General features: G+C 52.5%; 1 protein-coding gene across 2 annotated transcripts in view; it reads left to right on the plus strand.

Annotated features, from left to right (window-relative positions):
• The window catches only part of ARHGAP39 (Rho GTPase activating protein 39), a 110,722-nt gene that overhangs the window by 77,138 nt on the left and 17,887 nt on the right, over positions 1-15,697 (plus strand). For both annotated transcript variants that reach the window (XM_038127453.1, XM_038127454.1), the window contains exons 4-5: positions 8,597-9,998; positions 15,097-15,658. In XM_038127453.1, the coding sequence (XP_037983381.1) occupies positions 8,597-9,998; positions 15,097-15,658 (1,964 nt within the window). The remainder of the gene's footprint in view (positions 1-8,596; positions 9,999-15,096; positions 15,659-15,697) is intronic.

The following is a 15,697-nucleotide window of genomic DNA, read 5'->3' on the forward strand; positions in this document are numbered from 1 at the left end:
AAAAGTCCTTCTTGAACCCTACCAAGTCCATTTTGGACCCCAAATCCTCACTGAACACCCAAAATTCTCACTGAACCCCAAAACGTCCTTGCTGAGCCCCAAAAATCCTCACTGAACCTTCAAAATCCTCATTGAGCCCCAAATTCCTTCTTGAACCCCAAATACCCTCACTGAACCCCAAATATCCTCATTGAATCCCAAAAGTCCTTCTTGAGCTGCAGAAATCCTCACGGAACCCCCAAAAATCCTTCTTGAGCTCCAGAAATCCTCACTGAACCCCCAAAAATCCTTTCTGAGCTCCAGAAATCCTCACAGAACCCCCAAAAATCCTTCTCGAGCTCCAGAAATCCTCACTGAACCCCCAAAAATCCTTCTTGAACCTCCCCAAGTCCTCATTGAACCCCAAAAGTCCCCATTGGACCCCACCAGGTCCTTGTCAAACCCCAAGACGAGGATAAGACCGGATTTTGGGGATTTATGGAGTCACTCCCTACCTGGTTGCTCCAGGTTTTGATAAAAACCCCAAATTCCTGGATTTTTTCAGGAGTTGGGGATGAGTGGAGGCACCTCCAGCTCTTCCTTTGCTTTCCATGTTGGAAAGGGTGACCGGGAAGGACGCGATGCTCCTCACCCCTTTTCCTGACACGTTTTTCCAGCAGTTCCGAGCTGATCTCCATCACATACCATCCCGTCTTTCCCTGGAATTCACTGCCCCTGCGTGACCTCCTGGGAAGCGTCGGAATTAATTGCCACTTAAGGAAGAGAGGGAAAAAATTCCAACCTTTCTAGGAGGGAGAACCAGCAGGGCGATGGGATCGGGTTTTCATCCTCATTGGCCGAGCTCTTTCCATGATTCCATGGACAAGCTGATCCCACCTGTGAGCTGGGCGGATGCAATTCCCAGGAAGGGTGGGACGGAGCGAGAATTGGGAAGCGTGGAGATGTTTGGTTGGGAAACAGGGATTGGCAGTGGGAGCCAAGCCAGAATCCGGCAGGATCTGTCGGTGACAGGGACAACTTGGGTTTGGGCTGGTGGCAATTAAAAGCTTCGGCGTCACCGCATTCATGAGCTGCTGGCATCAGCTGTGCCACAGGAGACGCCTCCGTCTTCCCAATCCCATAAAAACCCACGGAGCAGCCCTGGCTGCCCTTCCCCCAGCCCGCCACCAGCCAAGGAGCTAATTAGCAGCTTTGCTTAATTAGCTGTGAGTGGACGTCCTTCGGTTTAACCCCGTGAGTGCCACGAGCTGGAATCGGAGCTCGTGATGGATTCCTGTTAACGGGATTAATTGTGAGGGGGGGAAATTGATCATGGAATCTTGGAATGGGTTTGAGTGGGAGCTCAAAGATTGTCCAGTCCCACCCAAACCATTCCAAGGGCAGGGACACCTTCCAGTATTCCAGGTTGCTCCAAGCCCTGTCCAACCTGGCCTGGGACACTTTCTGGGATGGAAGTGCGGTGGTGCTCCAGGACCTTTGGATTGGGAAGTTTCAGGTTGTCCCAACATGGAGATGATGAACTTGGAGCAGGATGGAGCCCAACCAGAGCTTCAAAGATACATCATGGAGTGGGATGATCCCCCAAACACTTCCAGTGGAGCTGCCACAGCTCCCTCGCTTCCAAACTTGGTTTGTGAAACAATCCTGGACATTCCAGGATCAGCTGGAAAATCAGGTCTGCAAGCCAACAGCCTTCTCAGCTCTTTCCAACCCTCTTCTCCTCGAGTCTGGCATGAATTCCAGAGGTTTTTCCTCTGGGAAGTGGCAGAGGGACACAGGATTGAGTCCTGCAGCTCATCCGTGGTTCTCTGGTGGGTGGGAAAGCGTGGTGAGACCCAGGTCATGGTTCCTGCCTTCCTCCATCCCCTCCGGCCGGGAAAGGAGGAGCTGGAGAACTCCCAGATGTTGGGACAAAGTGTGGGATCAAGGTGGCTTGTGGAGAGAAGCCGGATCTCGACTGAGAAATCCCACGGGATTCAGCTGGGGATCCTCACCCATGGAATCATCACCACCTCCAGGTGCAGCTCTGGTGGATCACCCCAGGAGCTGCAGCAACATCCTCAGGAGCAAGGAAGGATTCTTCCGCTTCCTTGGAGCTCCCGGCCAACGATTCCTATGGGAGATTTTTCCATTATAAGGAAGATTAATGGGTGTCATTAAGAGGATGACGTCGTGCTCCGTCCTCCTGGAAGGCTTTTGTCGGGAAGCCCTGGAATCCCAAATCCCACCTTTCCCAATCCCTGCCCTTAACCCTCTCCCTCTTCATTCCCTCTGGATTTGTGGTCCCCGGAGCTGCTTCATGTCCTCGTTCTGTCGAGGGAGTTGAACTCTTTGCTAATCCAAAATCAATCAATCAATCAATCAATCGTCCCATTGGGAAATCTGCTTTTTTGTGGGAGAAATCCCAATTTTCTGTCTTCATCCCATGTTTGTGTTGGCCAGTCAATGGATGAAAGGTCCAAGGCTGCTCAAGCTGGATTTTGGACCAAAAATCTTCAACGTTAAGGACCTTCTTCTCCCTTTCTCCTCCTGGCAGCAGGGATGGCACCAAAGTTCTCCAAAGCTGCGGCAAATCCATCATTCCAGGCTTTGGAGCGGGAGAAGGCGCCCTGTTGTGTCTCCACAAAGAGCTGGGATGTCCAATCCATGAGCAGGGAGAATCCTGGAATTCTATGGGAATTCTAGGAGAGCAGGATGGGGGCTGCTTCACCTGCACGGGATCTTTGACCTGGTTTTCCTCCATGTCTCCTGGACCTCCACGCCCAGGAACGTTGGAAGACGTCTTCAATCTTCTCGTGGTCAACAGGAATCACTCCTCAGTGAAGAAATTGGGGAGATTTTGAGGGAATTGGGGTTGGCTCCCAAAAATCTTGGCACCACCTTTCGGAGCGCCACAGAACCTCACGTGGAGGCACCTGAGGTGGTTCCGGAGGTGGGCTGGTGTCTGCCGGGGTTTAGGAGGTGGTCGTGTTCATGGGGCCACCTCTGTTTTGGGATACAGTCGTAATTTGCCAAAATTTTGTAATTTTCCAGCTGTTTTCAGCTCTTGGCTCCCACAGGAGTTTTTGGATTCGTCCTCCATAGCTGGAGGTTCAATGTCCAAATGGTTCCATGTCCAAATCCTGCCCTGGCCATGTTCAGCCCTTCTCCATCGGGATTTGTTGTCCTAGTGCCAGATGGGTTCAGGGAACGGCTGTAATTTGGCAGAGTTGTGCAAATCCAGGCCCAAAATTCAGGATGAGACTTGCAGGAGCTTTGGGGAAACCCAGGAAGGAGGTGAGGAGCCACCACACCGGATTTTGGGAGCGGTTCCGGCCGCGAGTTCATAAATGTGACCATTCCTGATTTTTAGAGGTCAGACCTGGTTCCCTCAGAAGTGAGGAAGAGGAGCAGAACTGACACCAGTGATTCCCTGGGGAGCCATGAGATGAAAGTCCCATCTTTTGGAAAAAAAGGGATGAGGGTTGGTCGTTGCTCTTGGGGTATCGTGGTGGTGGGACCTCCTGGGCTGGGCTTTCTCCCTAAGCCTCATCCAGCCTGGCCTTGGACGCTTCCAGGATGGAACAGCCGCAGCTTTTCTGGGAATTCCATTCCAGCCCCTCACAGGGAAGAATTCCTTCCCAAAATCCCCCCTAACCCTGCCCTCTGGAAGTGGGAAGCCATTCCCTGTGTCCCGGCAGGCTGGAGACACCATGAGGAAGAAAGGCTTTGGAGCAGGGAGTGTGCTCCGGGGGATGTGAAATCCACTCGGAATAGGCAAGAGCTAAAAAAAAAAAATCACCATTTTTGGAACTCTTTGTCGCGCTCCCGGAGCCAGCGGGAGCAGATTCCCTATTGATCGGCTATTTCGGGAAATGTCACTTCTGGTCTCTTTGTTCTTCCCAGCTGATTCCTCAGAACGATAAAGGCTTTTCTGTGCTCCTTTCCCAGCATTCCCTCCTCCCTCTCCAATCTGGAAAGATCTCCTCTTGTTTTCGGTGACATTTGGATGTTGGGAACGAAGCTATTTTTGGGGGATTGCTTTAATTGGGATTATCAGCCCCAGTTGTCTCCCGGGAATTTGGCGTCCGTGTCGTCCGTGCCCAGCTCGGTTGCGTTGGTCTTGTGCTTCCTCCTGGTGGGTTCCTGATGGGATTGATCCTGGAGGAGCTCACTGGAGACCACCCCGGCCATCATGATGTCCCAAACCAGGAGGACAAGGACGGGCGGGGAAGGCCCACCCTGAGCTGACCTTCAGCAAGGACAGCTTGACCTTCAGCCAAGGGAACATCAGGAGCGATCATCCAAGTTCGTTTTGGTGCTTCCTCATCATCTAAATCCCAGAAAATCCTTTGGTTATGGGTTCGTGGTCTCCAACATCCCGACCTGACCATCCCACCCAAACAGCTGACGGAAAACGGCAAAAAATTCATCCTCCCGGCCCTGTTTCTCCTGAGAAAAAGTGGGAATGGGATGGCGAGGGATTGGGATGGGTCGTTTTCTCCCTCTGGTCTTGATCAGCTTCCGTGGATGTTAATTAGTGCCGATGCCACCGGAGCAGCAGAACATCGGGGATGTTTGGCGGACAGATTTGGTGTTGAGGGCTTGGAGCTCAAAGTGATCCCATAGCGCCATCCAGAGACAGGGATTGGACCATCCCTGAGAGTTTTGGAAAAATAATAGGATTTAAAAAAAAAAAAAAAGTATTTTGATGGGTATAATCCTTTGGGAATATTTTAGCTGGAGAACAGAATTGTGTGCAGAGGAGCTTCGCGAGGTCATGGACATCCACCAAACCAAGATTTGATGTCAACACACTTTGGGTTTCAACATTCCCATCGCTCCAAAATTCCCCCAGAAAGACCAGGCTGGATTTTCCTGTTCCTGGATATCCCATGGATTGCGTTGTATCCGTCAAATCATCCTGGGAAAACTCGATCCAGGCGCTCACCTTCTTCCCAAATATCCATTTTATTGCCCGAATTACGCAAATTTCTCCTCTCTTGTTCCAGTTTTTCTAGGAATCAGCTTCAACCAATCAAAAGGCTTCCTAAAAAAAATGAACTCCAAGGAGGACATGACGCTTCCAAAAGATGGGAAAAGGGATTGGAAGTGTGGAAGAAGGGTTGGAGAGGCCACGGTGGGCTTGTGGGAACCCCAAATCCCCCAAAAACTGAGAATCGAGGGCTTGAGCAGGAATTCAAAATTTGAAATTTCCAAATGTAGAATTTAAAATTCCACTCCGAGCCCTGGGATATTTATGTATACGGAATTCCACAGAATTCCATGTCAGTTTTTGGGAACAGCCCTTCTTGCAGGCGAAGAACGGCAAAACCTTAAGGATGGAGGATTTCAGGATTTCATCCTACAGCCTAATTTAATTATAAATTAACATAAAATACGAGTTTTTGCATGATTTTAGAGGCTGGATTCCTGTCCCGAGGACGTTTTCCCAGCTGGAAAATTTCGGATGGATCACGGGAGGCTCCAGGTGGAAGCCTGGACGCCTTCAGGCTCTGCTGCTCACCTTTCCCTGCTTTTTTTCACGGAGATTTTCGTGCTGCCGGAGCAGCGCCGGGCACCGTGCCAGGCGCAGGGAGGGTTTTTTCCGCCGCCGGCTCATCCCTGACCCAGGAGTTCCCAGCGGGATGCGCTTGGAGCAGGCAGTGCCCAGCTGGGAGGGAAGAGGGGCCGGGCTGCTTCCCTTATTCCCATCCCAGTTTAGCCCTGGAAAAGGGAATTTTAAGCTCAGGTGGAAGGCGGAGGGAGAAGATGCTCCCAAATCCCGCGGCCGGGGGAGGAAGGTGAGGAAGAGCGAGGGCACGGTGGGAAATTGGGATTTTGGGAATTTGGGATGGCACAAGGAGCTGGAATGGTGGGGGTGTCCAAGGATCCTTTGCTTTTCCTGGAGAATCCTGCTGCATTCCGATATTTGAATTATTCAAATCTGGGGGTTTTTTTTCCCCAGGGAGGGGAAAATTCCCTTAATCCCAGCTCTAAATTTTAATCTGCACCTGCAAAGTTTCAACAACACTGGGGCAGGGGAGGAAATCTTGGAAAAATGCATGGTTTGCGTCGGTTTTGGAATTATTCTTGTTTCTAAACCTCACGTCGCCGCCTCATCCATCAAAAACCAAATGATTTTGGTTTAAAATAATGAAATATTATTTTAAAATAATTCTGCTTAAACCCGGCTGTGATTTATTCCCTCAGTCCCACCTTGGTGGAGTGGAGCTGCCCCTCGGCCCCGTTAAAAGCATCAGGATTGTGAAAAATCCATGATTTTGGTTGTTTTCATGGGATTTTAAGGAATTTTGAGCTGTGCATGGTCATAATTCTTGCTGGAATGAATAACGATATGCAAATGAGGGGGGGGTTACCTGCAGGTGTGGGGTTTCTCCAGAAAAAACAACGGGAAGCAAAGGAATTCCCGGATGAGGGACCCAGGTTTCTCCTCTCCCCTCCACTGATGACTTCCCAAAGGTTGGAAGAAGATCAAGGAGGAAGCGTTGGAGCAGGGAAGGAAATTTCTGAGAACGTGGAAAAATCCTGCTCTAAACCAGATGGAAATTATGTGGGAATCACGCAAATTTCCAGAGAAATGGATTTCTTCGACAGGAGACACGGAGGGATTTGGGAAATGGTTTTGTCATGGAAATGTACGGAGTAGAAAAAATCTTCCCCAAGTGGAGAAAAACAGCAGGGAGAACCCGGTGCCAAGCCAGAAATAACAGGAATACTTGGAATTTTTGCTGGATGCCCCGTGCCAGCATCCCTTGAATTTCTTGGAGCGGCCGCGCCGCTCGTGGGCAGCAATTTCAGCCCAAAAATTCCCTTTTTGGGATTCCTTTTGCCGGCAGAAAATTCCATTTATTCCGTGGCTTTTTCGGAGGGGGGGGCACTAACCGTAATCCATGGAGCTTTCAGGAATATTGCTTCCTGTTTTTTAATATTTGGGATGGAAAGCTCGGCCCGGACGAGGTGATTTGACGGCAGCGCCGCTGCTCCGTTGGGGATTGTTCTTCGGATCCGCCGCTGCCAGATGCCGTGGGCTGGAATATTAATGCCAGCTGCAAAGCTGGGAATTAAGCGGTGGTTTCACCTGGTTTGAGCGAAAAACACCTGGATTTAGGAGGGATTTGGGTTCGGGTGGGGGTGGGGAAAATGTGGAAACGTGGATTTCTGCAGGGAACTTCTGGATCATCTCGTTCCAGCCCTTTTCCATGGGCAGGGACACCTTCCACTATCCCAGGTTGCTCCAAGCCCTGTCCAACCTGGTCTTGGACACTTCCAGGGATGGAGCCGCCACAGATTCCCTGGGAATTCCAGTCCAGTTCCATTGGGAATCCTATGTGGCTCTTCTGTTTTCTTTCCTGATGATTTCTGGGATCTGTGTATAAAAATCAGATTACTCATGAGGATTAAAGACCTCCAGCTCTTCCAGAAGAAACGTGGAGCCATCCAAGATTTTTGTGCCTGGTTTGAGCAGGAAAAGCAGATTTTTCAGGAGCAGAGCAAGGTGGGAAGGGGCTTGGAGCAATGGTGGGATAGTTGAAGGTGAACCAGCCCACGGCAGAAAATGGATGAGCTTGAAGCCCAAACCATTCCATGAATCCGTGACTTTGTGGTCGTGGGTGGAATTTTGAGGGTCTGGAAGGGCACCATAAGGGGCTGAGATCCATCAAACCGAGGGGGAGGAACCCAAACTTATCCCGGTTTTCAGCAGCAAGAAGTTGGCAGGAGGCCCAAGTCCCCAGGAGCTCCAAAGGCGCTTCCAAAGGTGGAAAAGGAAGGAATAAATTGTTCCCGAGTCCCTTGGAGCGAGGACAAAGTCGTGGACAAACAAGGACAGACTGTGGAGCCTCCTGCAGGGAATTGTGGCTTTTTGTGGGAATTTTTCCCTCAAAACTCAGTGATTGAACTCACTCCACCTTTTCCTGGGGGACAGAAGGGACAAATGGCTGGGAATAAACGAGAACTGGAGAGGGATGAACCGGGAGAGCAGACGGTGCCTCCGGCATCTTCTGTTCCAGCGTGGGATTGGTGACAGGATGTGCTTCCCTGTGCCTCGGGAACAGCAAATTCCAGCTCGGATCCCTCCTGTGAGCCGGGCAGCTCCATAAAATCCATCTTTGGCTCTTCCTCCTGAGTGTCCCAAGGACTTGGAACAGGGAGAGACGAGATGAAAATCCACTGTGCCAGGGAAGAATTCCTTACGGGAGAATTTCCTCCCAATATCCAATCTCAAGGGCAGGGACGCCTTCCACTATCCCAGGTTGCTCCAAGCCCTGTCCAACCTGGCCTTGAACACTTCCAGGGATGGGGGAGCCACAGCTCCTCTGGGAATTCCATTCCAGAGCCGCCCCACCCGCACAGCCGAAAATTCCTTCCCATTATCCCATCCAACCCTGCCCTCTGGAAGTGGGAAGCCATTCCCTGTGTCCTGTCCCTCCATGCCTTGTCCAAGATCCAACCCCATCCAATTCCTGCCATCTCCATCTCCCGGGTGCTTGGGAATATTCATCCTCCGGTCTCTGGGGTGGTTCAGGAGGTTTGGGACCAGCAGTCCCAAATTTTGGTGGAATTCTGACCCTCACCGTGATGTTTCTCCCCACAGGACCTCATCCCTCCGATGGAACGCCGGCACCAAGGAGCGGATGCTGATCAAGGTGACGGATCGGGAGCCCAGCTTCCTCCTCCACCAAGGCAACGGCTACACCTCGGAAAACCAACCTGGCTCCCGCTCCCGCCGGCCCTCGGGTGGCCAACAGTCGCCCAACCTCCAAACCTTCTCCTCGGACGCCGACAACTCCGTCTTCTTCCCGGAGAGGAAGCAGTCGCCCTTCCTGAAGAGGGCCGAGCACGTGGGCAGCTGCTCGCCGCTGCTGGGCCGGGGCGATTCCTTCTGCTCGCCGCTCCAAGCCCAGCACCGCAAACATTCCAGCGAATCCCAGCCCTCGTCGCCCCGCTACGCCTACGAGCCCCCGCTCTACGAGGAGCCCCCCATGGAATACCAGGCTCCCATCTACGACGAGCCGCCCGTAGACATGCAGTACGAAGCCAGCGGGAGCTACAAGGCCGGGTCGCCGCAGAAGTCGCCCATCCGGAAGCCTCACCCTTTCCTTCAGTCGCCCAAGCAAGGCTCCAACTCGCCCTACCAGCAGTTGGTGCTCACCAAGCAGAAGTGTCCCGACCGCTTCATGAGCCTGGAATACAGCCCGGCCGGCAAGGAATACGTCCGGCAGTTGGTCTACGTGGAGCAGTCGGGCTCCAGCCCCAAGATGAAGACGGGCTTGAGGCACAAATATTCCCCCAACCCCATCGGCGGCTCCTACTCGCTGCAGCACAGCCCCTGCCTGGTGCGGGACCAACGCCTGGAGATCAAATCGGGCGACTACAGCAGCATGGAGGGACCCGACTTCTGCCCCGGCCCCACCGGGGCCCAGGTGGCCCAGGGCGAGGACTCCATGTCGTGGTCCAGCCAGCAGGACACTTTGTCCTCCACCGGTTACTCGCCCTCCACCAGGAAGAGGAAAAGCCGGAAGCCTTCGGTGAACCACGACGCCAACGCCTCCTCCACGGACGGCTCGGGGGAGCGGGAGGTGTTGGGCGAGCTGGGTGAGGAACGAGCCACGCCGGGGCCCAACAGGTCACCGATGAACCGGACGGAGAGCAAGGCGGCCGAGGCGGAGGCGGCGCGGGGCTTCCCGGAGCCGTTCCTGGCGCAGGCGCGCCTGGCGTGGGAAGCGCAGCAGGCCCACTACCACATGAAGCAACGGAGCAGCTGGGATTCCCAAAAGGACGGTTCGGGCTACGAGAGCGACGGAGCCCTCCCGCTGCCCATGCCGGGCCCGGTGGTGCGAGCCTTCAGCGAGGACGAGGCGTTGGCGCAGCAGGAGAACAAGCACTGGAAGAGGAACACCTTCGAGAAGCTGGGCTTCCCCCAGATCCTGCTGGAGAAGAGCGTCTCCGTCCAGACCAACCTGGCCTCCCCCGAGCCCTACCTGCATCCATCTCAGGTAACGCCCTTGGGAAGGTTCTCGGTTTTGGGGGTCTTCACCGCATGGCCGATCCTGGTTGAAGGTCCTTCTCCTCCAGTGTAGATCCAGTGGGATGGTCCCTGGGGTGATCCCACACCAGGATTGGGCACGGGCATCTCTGAGCCATGGTGGCCTCAGCTCTGTGCCATGGCTTCTCCTGCCTCAGTGTGGGGCAGATCCTGGATCCACACAGCTCCCAGGAGGTTCCTGAGTGCCCATCCCTGGCTGATCCCTCAGGGAAGTTGGTCCTTGCCAAGGTGGTCCCTCAAAGTTGGTCCTTACCAAGGTGGTCCCTCAAAGAAGTTGGTCCTTGCCAAGGTGGTCCCTCAAAGATGTTGGTCCTTGCCAAGATGATCCCTCAAAGAAGTTGGTCCTTACCAAGGTGGTCCCTCAAAGATGGTCGTCCTTAGCAAGGTGGTCCCTCAAAGAAGTTAATCCTTGCCAAGGTGGTCCCTCAAAGAAGTTGGTCATTGCCAAGGTGGTCCCACAAAGTTGGTCCTTGCCAAGATGATCCCTCAAAGAAGTTAATCCTTGCCAAAGTGGTTCTTTAAAGTTGGTCCTTGCCAAGGTGGTCCCTCAAAGTTGGTCCTTGCCAAAGTGGTCCCTCAAAGAAGTTGGTCCTTACCAAAGTGGTTCTTTAAAGTTGGTCCTTGCCAAGGTCGTCCCTCAAAGATATTGGTCCTTACCAAGGTGGTCCCTCAAAGATATTGGTCCTTGCCAAGGTGGTCCCTCAAAGAAGTTGGTCCTTTGCAAGGTGATCCCTCAAAGTTGGTCCTTGGCAAGGTGGTCCCTCAGGGAAGTCAGTCCTTGCCAAGGTGGTCCCTCGAAGAAGTTGGTCCTTGCCAAGGTGGTCCCTCAAAACCTTGGTATGAAAGAGCCACCAATTTTCCAATTTGTTTCCCAAGGTTGTGCGCTGCCTGTTCCCTCCCCAGAGATCCCTCCAGCCCCAAACTCACATTCCAGAGGAGACCCTGAGGCTCTGACCTGGAATTGCTGGAGCTGGTGCATCCCATGTGCCCAGATTCCGACCCCTCAGATGTTTCCCCGGTTCTTGATTTCCTCCATCAGCTTCTGGATGTCCTCCATCAGTCCCTTCCCTTCCAAGGAAAAGCTGTCAGGGCTTCCAAAAAACAGGTGATGACACCACGCGTGGGGATAAATCCCACCTGGACAACTCCCTGGAAGATGGAATTTGGTGTCAGCAGGAAGGAGACCCTGGATATGGACCTGGGAAACAGCAAATCATCTGGAAAATTCCTTTTTTTGTCCACGGAAATTTGTAATGAAATTGGTGGAGTGTTGCATCCAAAGGCAACAGAAGAAAATTCCTGAAGCACAAGGACTCCATGCTGCCCGAGGAGGTCCAAACCCAAAACTGGAGAGCTCTGGGTCCGCTTTGGATCTTCACGCCAGGAGAAAAAGCTGCCACCCTTGGTGATCCGACACCTTCTTTGTGGAGCTTGGGACGCGGTGGGAATCTTCTCCGCTCCCCAGAGGTTTCTGTCCTGGTGACCCCATCTGTCGTCCTTGACCTCGGGGACACCAAGGTGGTGGGACACTGGCACCAGTTTCCCAGAGAAGCTGTGGCTGCCCCATCCCTGGAAGTGTCCAAGGCCAGGCTGGACAGAGCTTGGAGCAACCTTGGATCGTGGAAGGTGTCCCTGGCCATTGGAACAGGATGATCTTGGAAGGTCCCTTCCATGCCAACCCCTTCCATGGTCATGGCTGTGATTGTCACCTGTGGGGTGTCCCCACAGTGAGGTGCATCCCAGCCCCATCCACGTGGCTCCAGGAATCCCTTGAGGATTCCCTAATTCCTGAGGTGACACCATGGTCACCCCATGGGACAGGCGGGAGGTCACGGCCATTTGCAGCTGGCACCCGATGGTTTATTCCCTTCTTGTAGGTCAGGGCATCCCCCAAGTTCATTTAGGTGCTAATTAGAGCTAATTAGGGCTGAAGTTAATTTCCTTTTGGCTCTGGCAGCAGAGGATCCATCACATTTCACCTCCAGTGTCACTCCCTGGCCTGACCACGCTCTCCTTGGCTGGAGAAGGTTGATGTCCTCAACCAGTGTGGTCATTTTCTTCTTCCTGGGTGTTCTTGGTGGCTCTGGTCCAGCCCATGGATGAGTTTTTGGAAGAGCCACGTCCCCAGGAGCTGCCAAGTGCGAGACCTTCGAGCATCTCCAGCATCACCCAGGAAACCCCATGGGCCTTCAGCTGACCAGGTTGGAGGACACAGCAGGGCCTTTGGGGCGAAGTGGCCTCCACGGGGACAGCAGAGCTGGGTCCCTTGAGGGGCGAAGCTCCCGTGTCCCCATCCCATGTCCCTGCCATCATCACCGTGGTCAAGATGGGACTGGAGCAATGTCCATGGAAAGATCTCGACATTGGAACAGGACAAGTTGCTGAAGAGACAAGAAACTTGACTTGTTCGAAGGAGTAGAAGCTCAGTCACCTGCCAGCAGCTCTGGTGGCTCTTTGGGTGGCTTCCTTGTCCCCTCCTGGATTTTCCACCTCCTGGGTCTTTCCACCTTCTGCTTTTCTTCTGTTCCTCATCTGAAGCCCAGCCCTGAGTCTGTGGCAGCACTGCAGTCACCTTGCCCGCAGACTCTGCTCAGGGCCACCAACACTGCTCCTCCACACGGGGTGGGGACAGCGGTGTCACCTCTGGATGCTGTGGCGTGTCCTTCCCTGCCATGGGTCACGTCCCCAGGGCCCCCAAACCCATGTGGTGCTGGCCTGGGTGTTGCAGAAGAGATGATGAACCCACCTTGGCTGGCTGCAGGACCACAGAATTGTCCAGTTGTCCATACCAATTGTCCCCTGTTGGCCTCCTCCATGCTGGTCACCAGCTGTTGGGGTGTCCCTCCACCTCCTGGGGTGACACCCACGAGCTGTGCTGGTCCCAGCAGGAGGAGGACACTGGTCCACAGGGGTCCTCTGGGTCCTTCCCAGCTGGCTGCTCTGCAGAGGTCAAGGTTAAATCCTGAGCATCTCCTGTCCCTCAGGGTGTTCAGCAGGACCATCCATGTCGCTCATGGCTTGGAGGAGCCACCAGCCTCCTCCTGTGGCCGCTGGAAGGTGGTTTTGGGTAGAGGGGGTTTCCTGGGGGGGCTGTTAAGGGTGGGTGTGTCCCCAGTGTCCACAAAAGATGGGTGGAACCCAAAGCCACTCGCCCTTTGTTCCCCCCACGTTGCCACCAACTTCTGTCCACGACTCCACTGACCAAGTGCGGAGAGAGTCCAGCCTGTCACTTGTCCCCACCAGTCCCCTCCCTCCCTCCTGATGCTAGTCGGTGCCACAGCCCACCTTGGCTGCTGGCACGGGGTCAGCTCCACTTGGCCATGATGGGATCGACGAGAAGCTCCTTGGAGAGGACGAGGCTTATGGGAAGACCTCTGAATGCTGCAACGGTTGGTTGGTTGATTGATTGATTGATTGATTGATTTGTTGGTCGATTGGTTGGTTGGTTGATTGATTGGTTTGTTGGATCGATTAATTGGTTGGTTGGTTGATTGATTGATTTGTCTGTTGATTTCTCCACTTGTCAGTTGGTTGATTGATCAGCTTGTTGGCTGATTTATTGTTTGGATGATTGATTGATTGATTGATTGATTGATTGATTGTTTTTGGAGTCTGGTTCATTGTTTGATTGGTTGGTTGATTGGTTCATTCGTTTGTTGGCCACTCAGTTGGTTTGTTGATTGGTTGATTGATTGGTTTGGTGGATCAATTCATCGGTTGGTTGGTTCAACCATTCATGCATTGGTTGGTTGGTCTGTTGGTTTCTCCACTGTTCAGTTGGTTGTTTGGTTGATTGATTGGTTTAATGGCTGATTTTTTTGTTGGATGATTGGTTGGCTGATTGATTGATTGATTGATTAATGGCTTGGGTGGTTGGTTCATTGGTTTGTTGCTTGGTTGCTAGGTTGATTGATAGGTTTGTTGGCAGATTTATTGGTTGTTGATTGGTTGGTTCATTGCATGATTGATTGATGAGTTTGTTGGTTAGTTGATTGATTGACTGATTGATTGATTGGTTGGCTGATTGCTTGATTGATTGATCAGTTTGTTGGTTAGCTGATTGACTGATTGGTTGGTTGATTGATTGGTTGATTGATCCGTTTGTTGGTTGGTTGGTTGATTGGTTTACTGGCTGGTTGTTTCATTGATCAGTTTATTGACTGGTTTATAGGTTTATTGGTTGGTTGATCCGTTTATTGATCTGTTGGTTGATGGATTGCTTGATTGGCTGATTGATTGATTATAGGCTTGTTGGTTGATTCATTGGTTGGTTGCTTGATCCATTTGTTGGTTGGTTGACTGATTTACTGGTTGGTTTGTTGGTTGATTGGTTTGTTGATTGATCAGTTGGTTTGTTGGTTGGTTTGCTGATTGATCTTTTGGTTGGTTGACTAATTGGTTCACTCGTTGTTTCATTGGCTGGTTTGTTGGTTGATTGGTTTGCTGATTGATCAATTGGTTGATTGCTTGGTTTACTGGTTGTTTCATTGGTTGGTTTGTTCATTGATTGGTTTCTCAATTGATTGGTTGGTTGGTTGACTGATCGGTTTGTGGGTTGGTTGATGGACTGGTTTACTGCTTGCTTCATTGGTTGGTTTGTTGGTTGATTGGTTGCTTGGTCGATTGCTTGGTTTACTGGTTGTTTCATTGCCTGGTTTGTTCATTGATTGGTTTCTCAACTGGTTGGTTGGTTGGTTGACTGATTGGTTTACTGGTTGGTTTGTTGGTTGATTGGTTTGTCGATTGATCAGTTGGTTGGTTGGTTGATGGTTTACTGGTTGTTTCACTGGTTGCTTTGTCGATTGATCTGTTGGTTGGTTGGTTGATGGATTGGTTTACTGGTTGTTTCACTGGTTGGTTTGTCGATTGATCTATTGGTTGGTTGGTTGATTGATTGACTGAGCCATTGGTTGGTTGGTTCATTGGTTCATTGGCTGGTCGGTTTTTTGATCTGTTGTTCGATCAGTTGATCAATCAATCGATCAACCATCCCATCAGCACTCCCACCCCACCAGCACCGCTGACCTGTCCCGCCTGTTGTCCCCCAGTCCGAGGACCTCGGCGCCTGCGCGCAGTTCGAGAGCAGCCGGCAGACGCGGAACATGATGCCGAGCGCCAGCTGCGTCTTCCCCACCTTCAACCTGCGCAAGCCCTCCTCGGAGACGGACATTGAGAACTGGGCCTCCAAGCACTTCAACAAGCACACCCAAGGGCTCTTCCGCCGCAAGGTCTCCATCGCCAACATGCTGGCCTGGAGCAGCGAATCCATCAAGAAACCCATGATCATGACCAACGACCGCAACGTCAAGAAGGAGGCGTGCGAGATCTTCAAGCTCATCCAGATGTACATGGGCGACCGGCGGGCCAAGACGGACCAGCTCAACGTGGCCTTGGAGATCGCCACCAAGGGCTGGAGCATGCAGGGGCTGCGAGACGAGCTCTACATCCAGCTGTGCCGGCAGACCACCGAGAACTTCCGTTACGAGAGCCTGGCCCGCGGCTGGGAGCTCATGGCCATTTGTTTGGCCTTCTTCCCACCCACTCCCAAATTCCATTCCTACCTTGAAGGATACATTTACCGGCACATGGATCCGGTGAATGACACCAAAGGTAAGTGAGGAACCACGGCCCGGTGGCTTCTGTGGTTGT

This window comes from Motacilla alba, chromosome 2 (genome assembly GCF_015832195.1).
Source record: "Motacilla alba alba isolate MOTALB_02 chromosome 2, Motacilla_alba_V1.0_pri, whole genome shotgun sequence".
Lineage (NCBI taxonomy): Eukaryota > Metazoa > Chordata > Aves > Passeriformes > Motacillidae > Motacilla > Motacilla alba.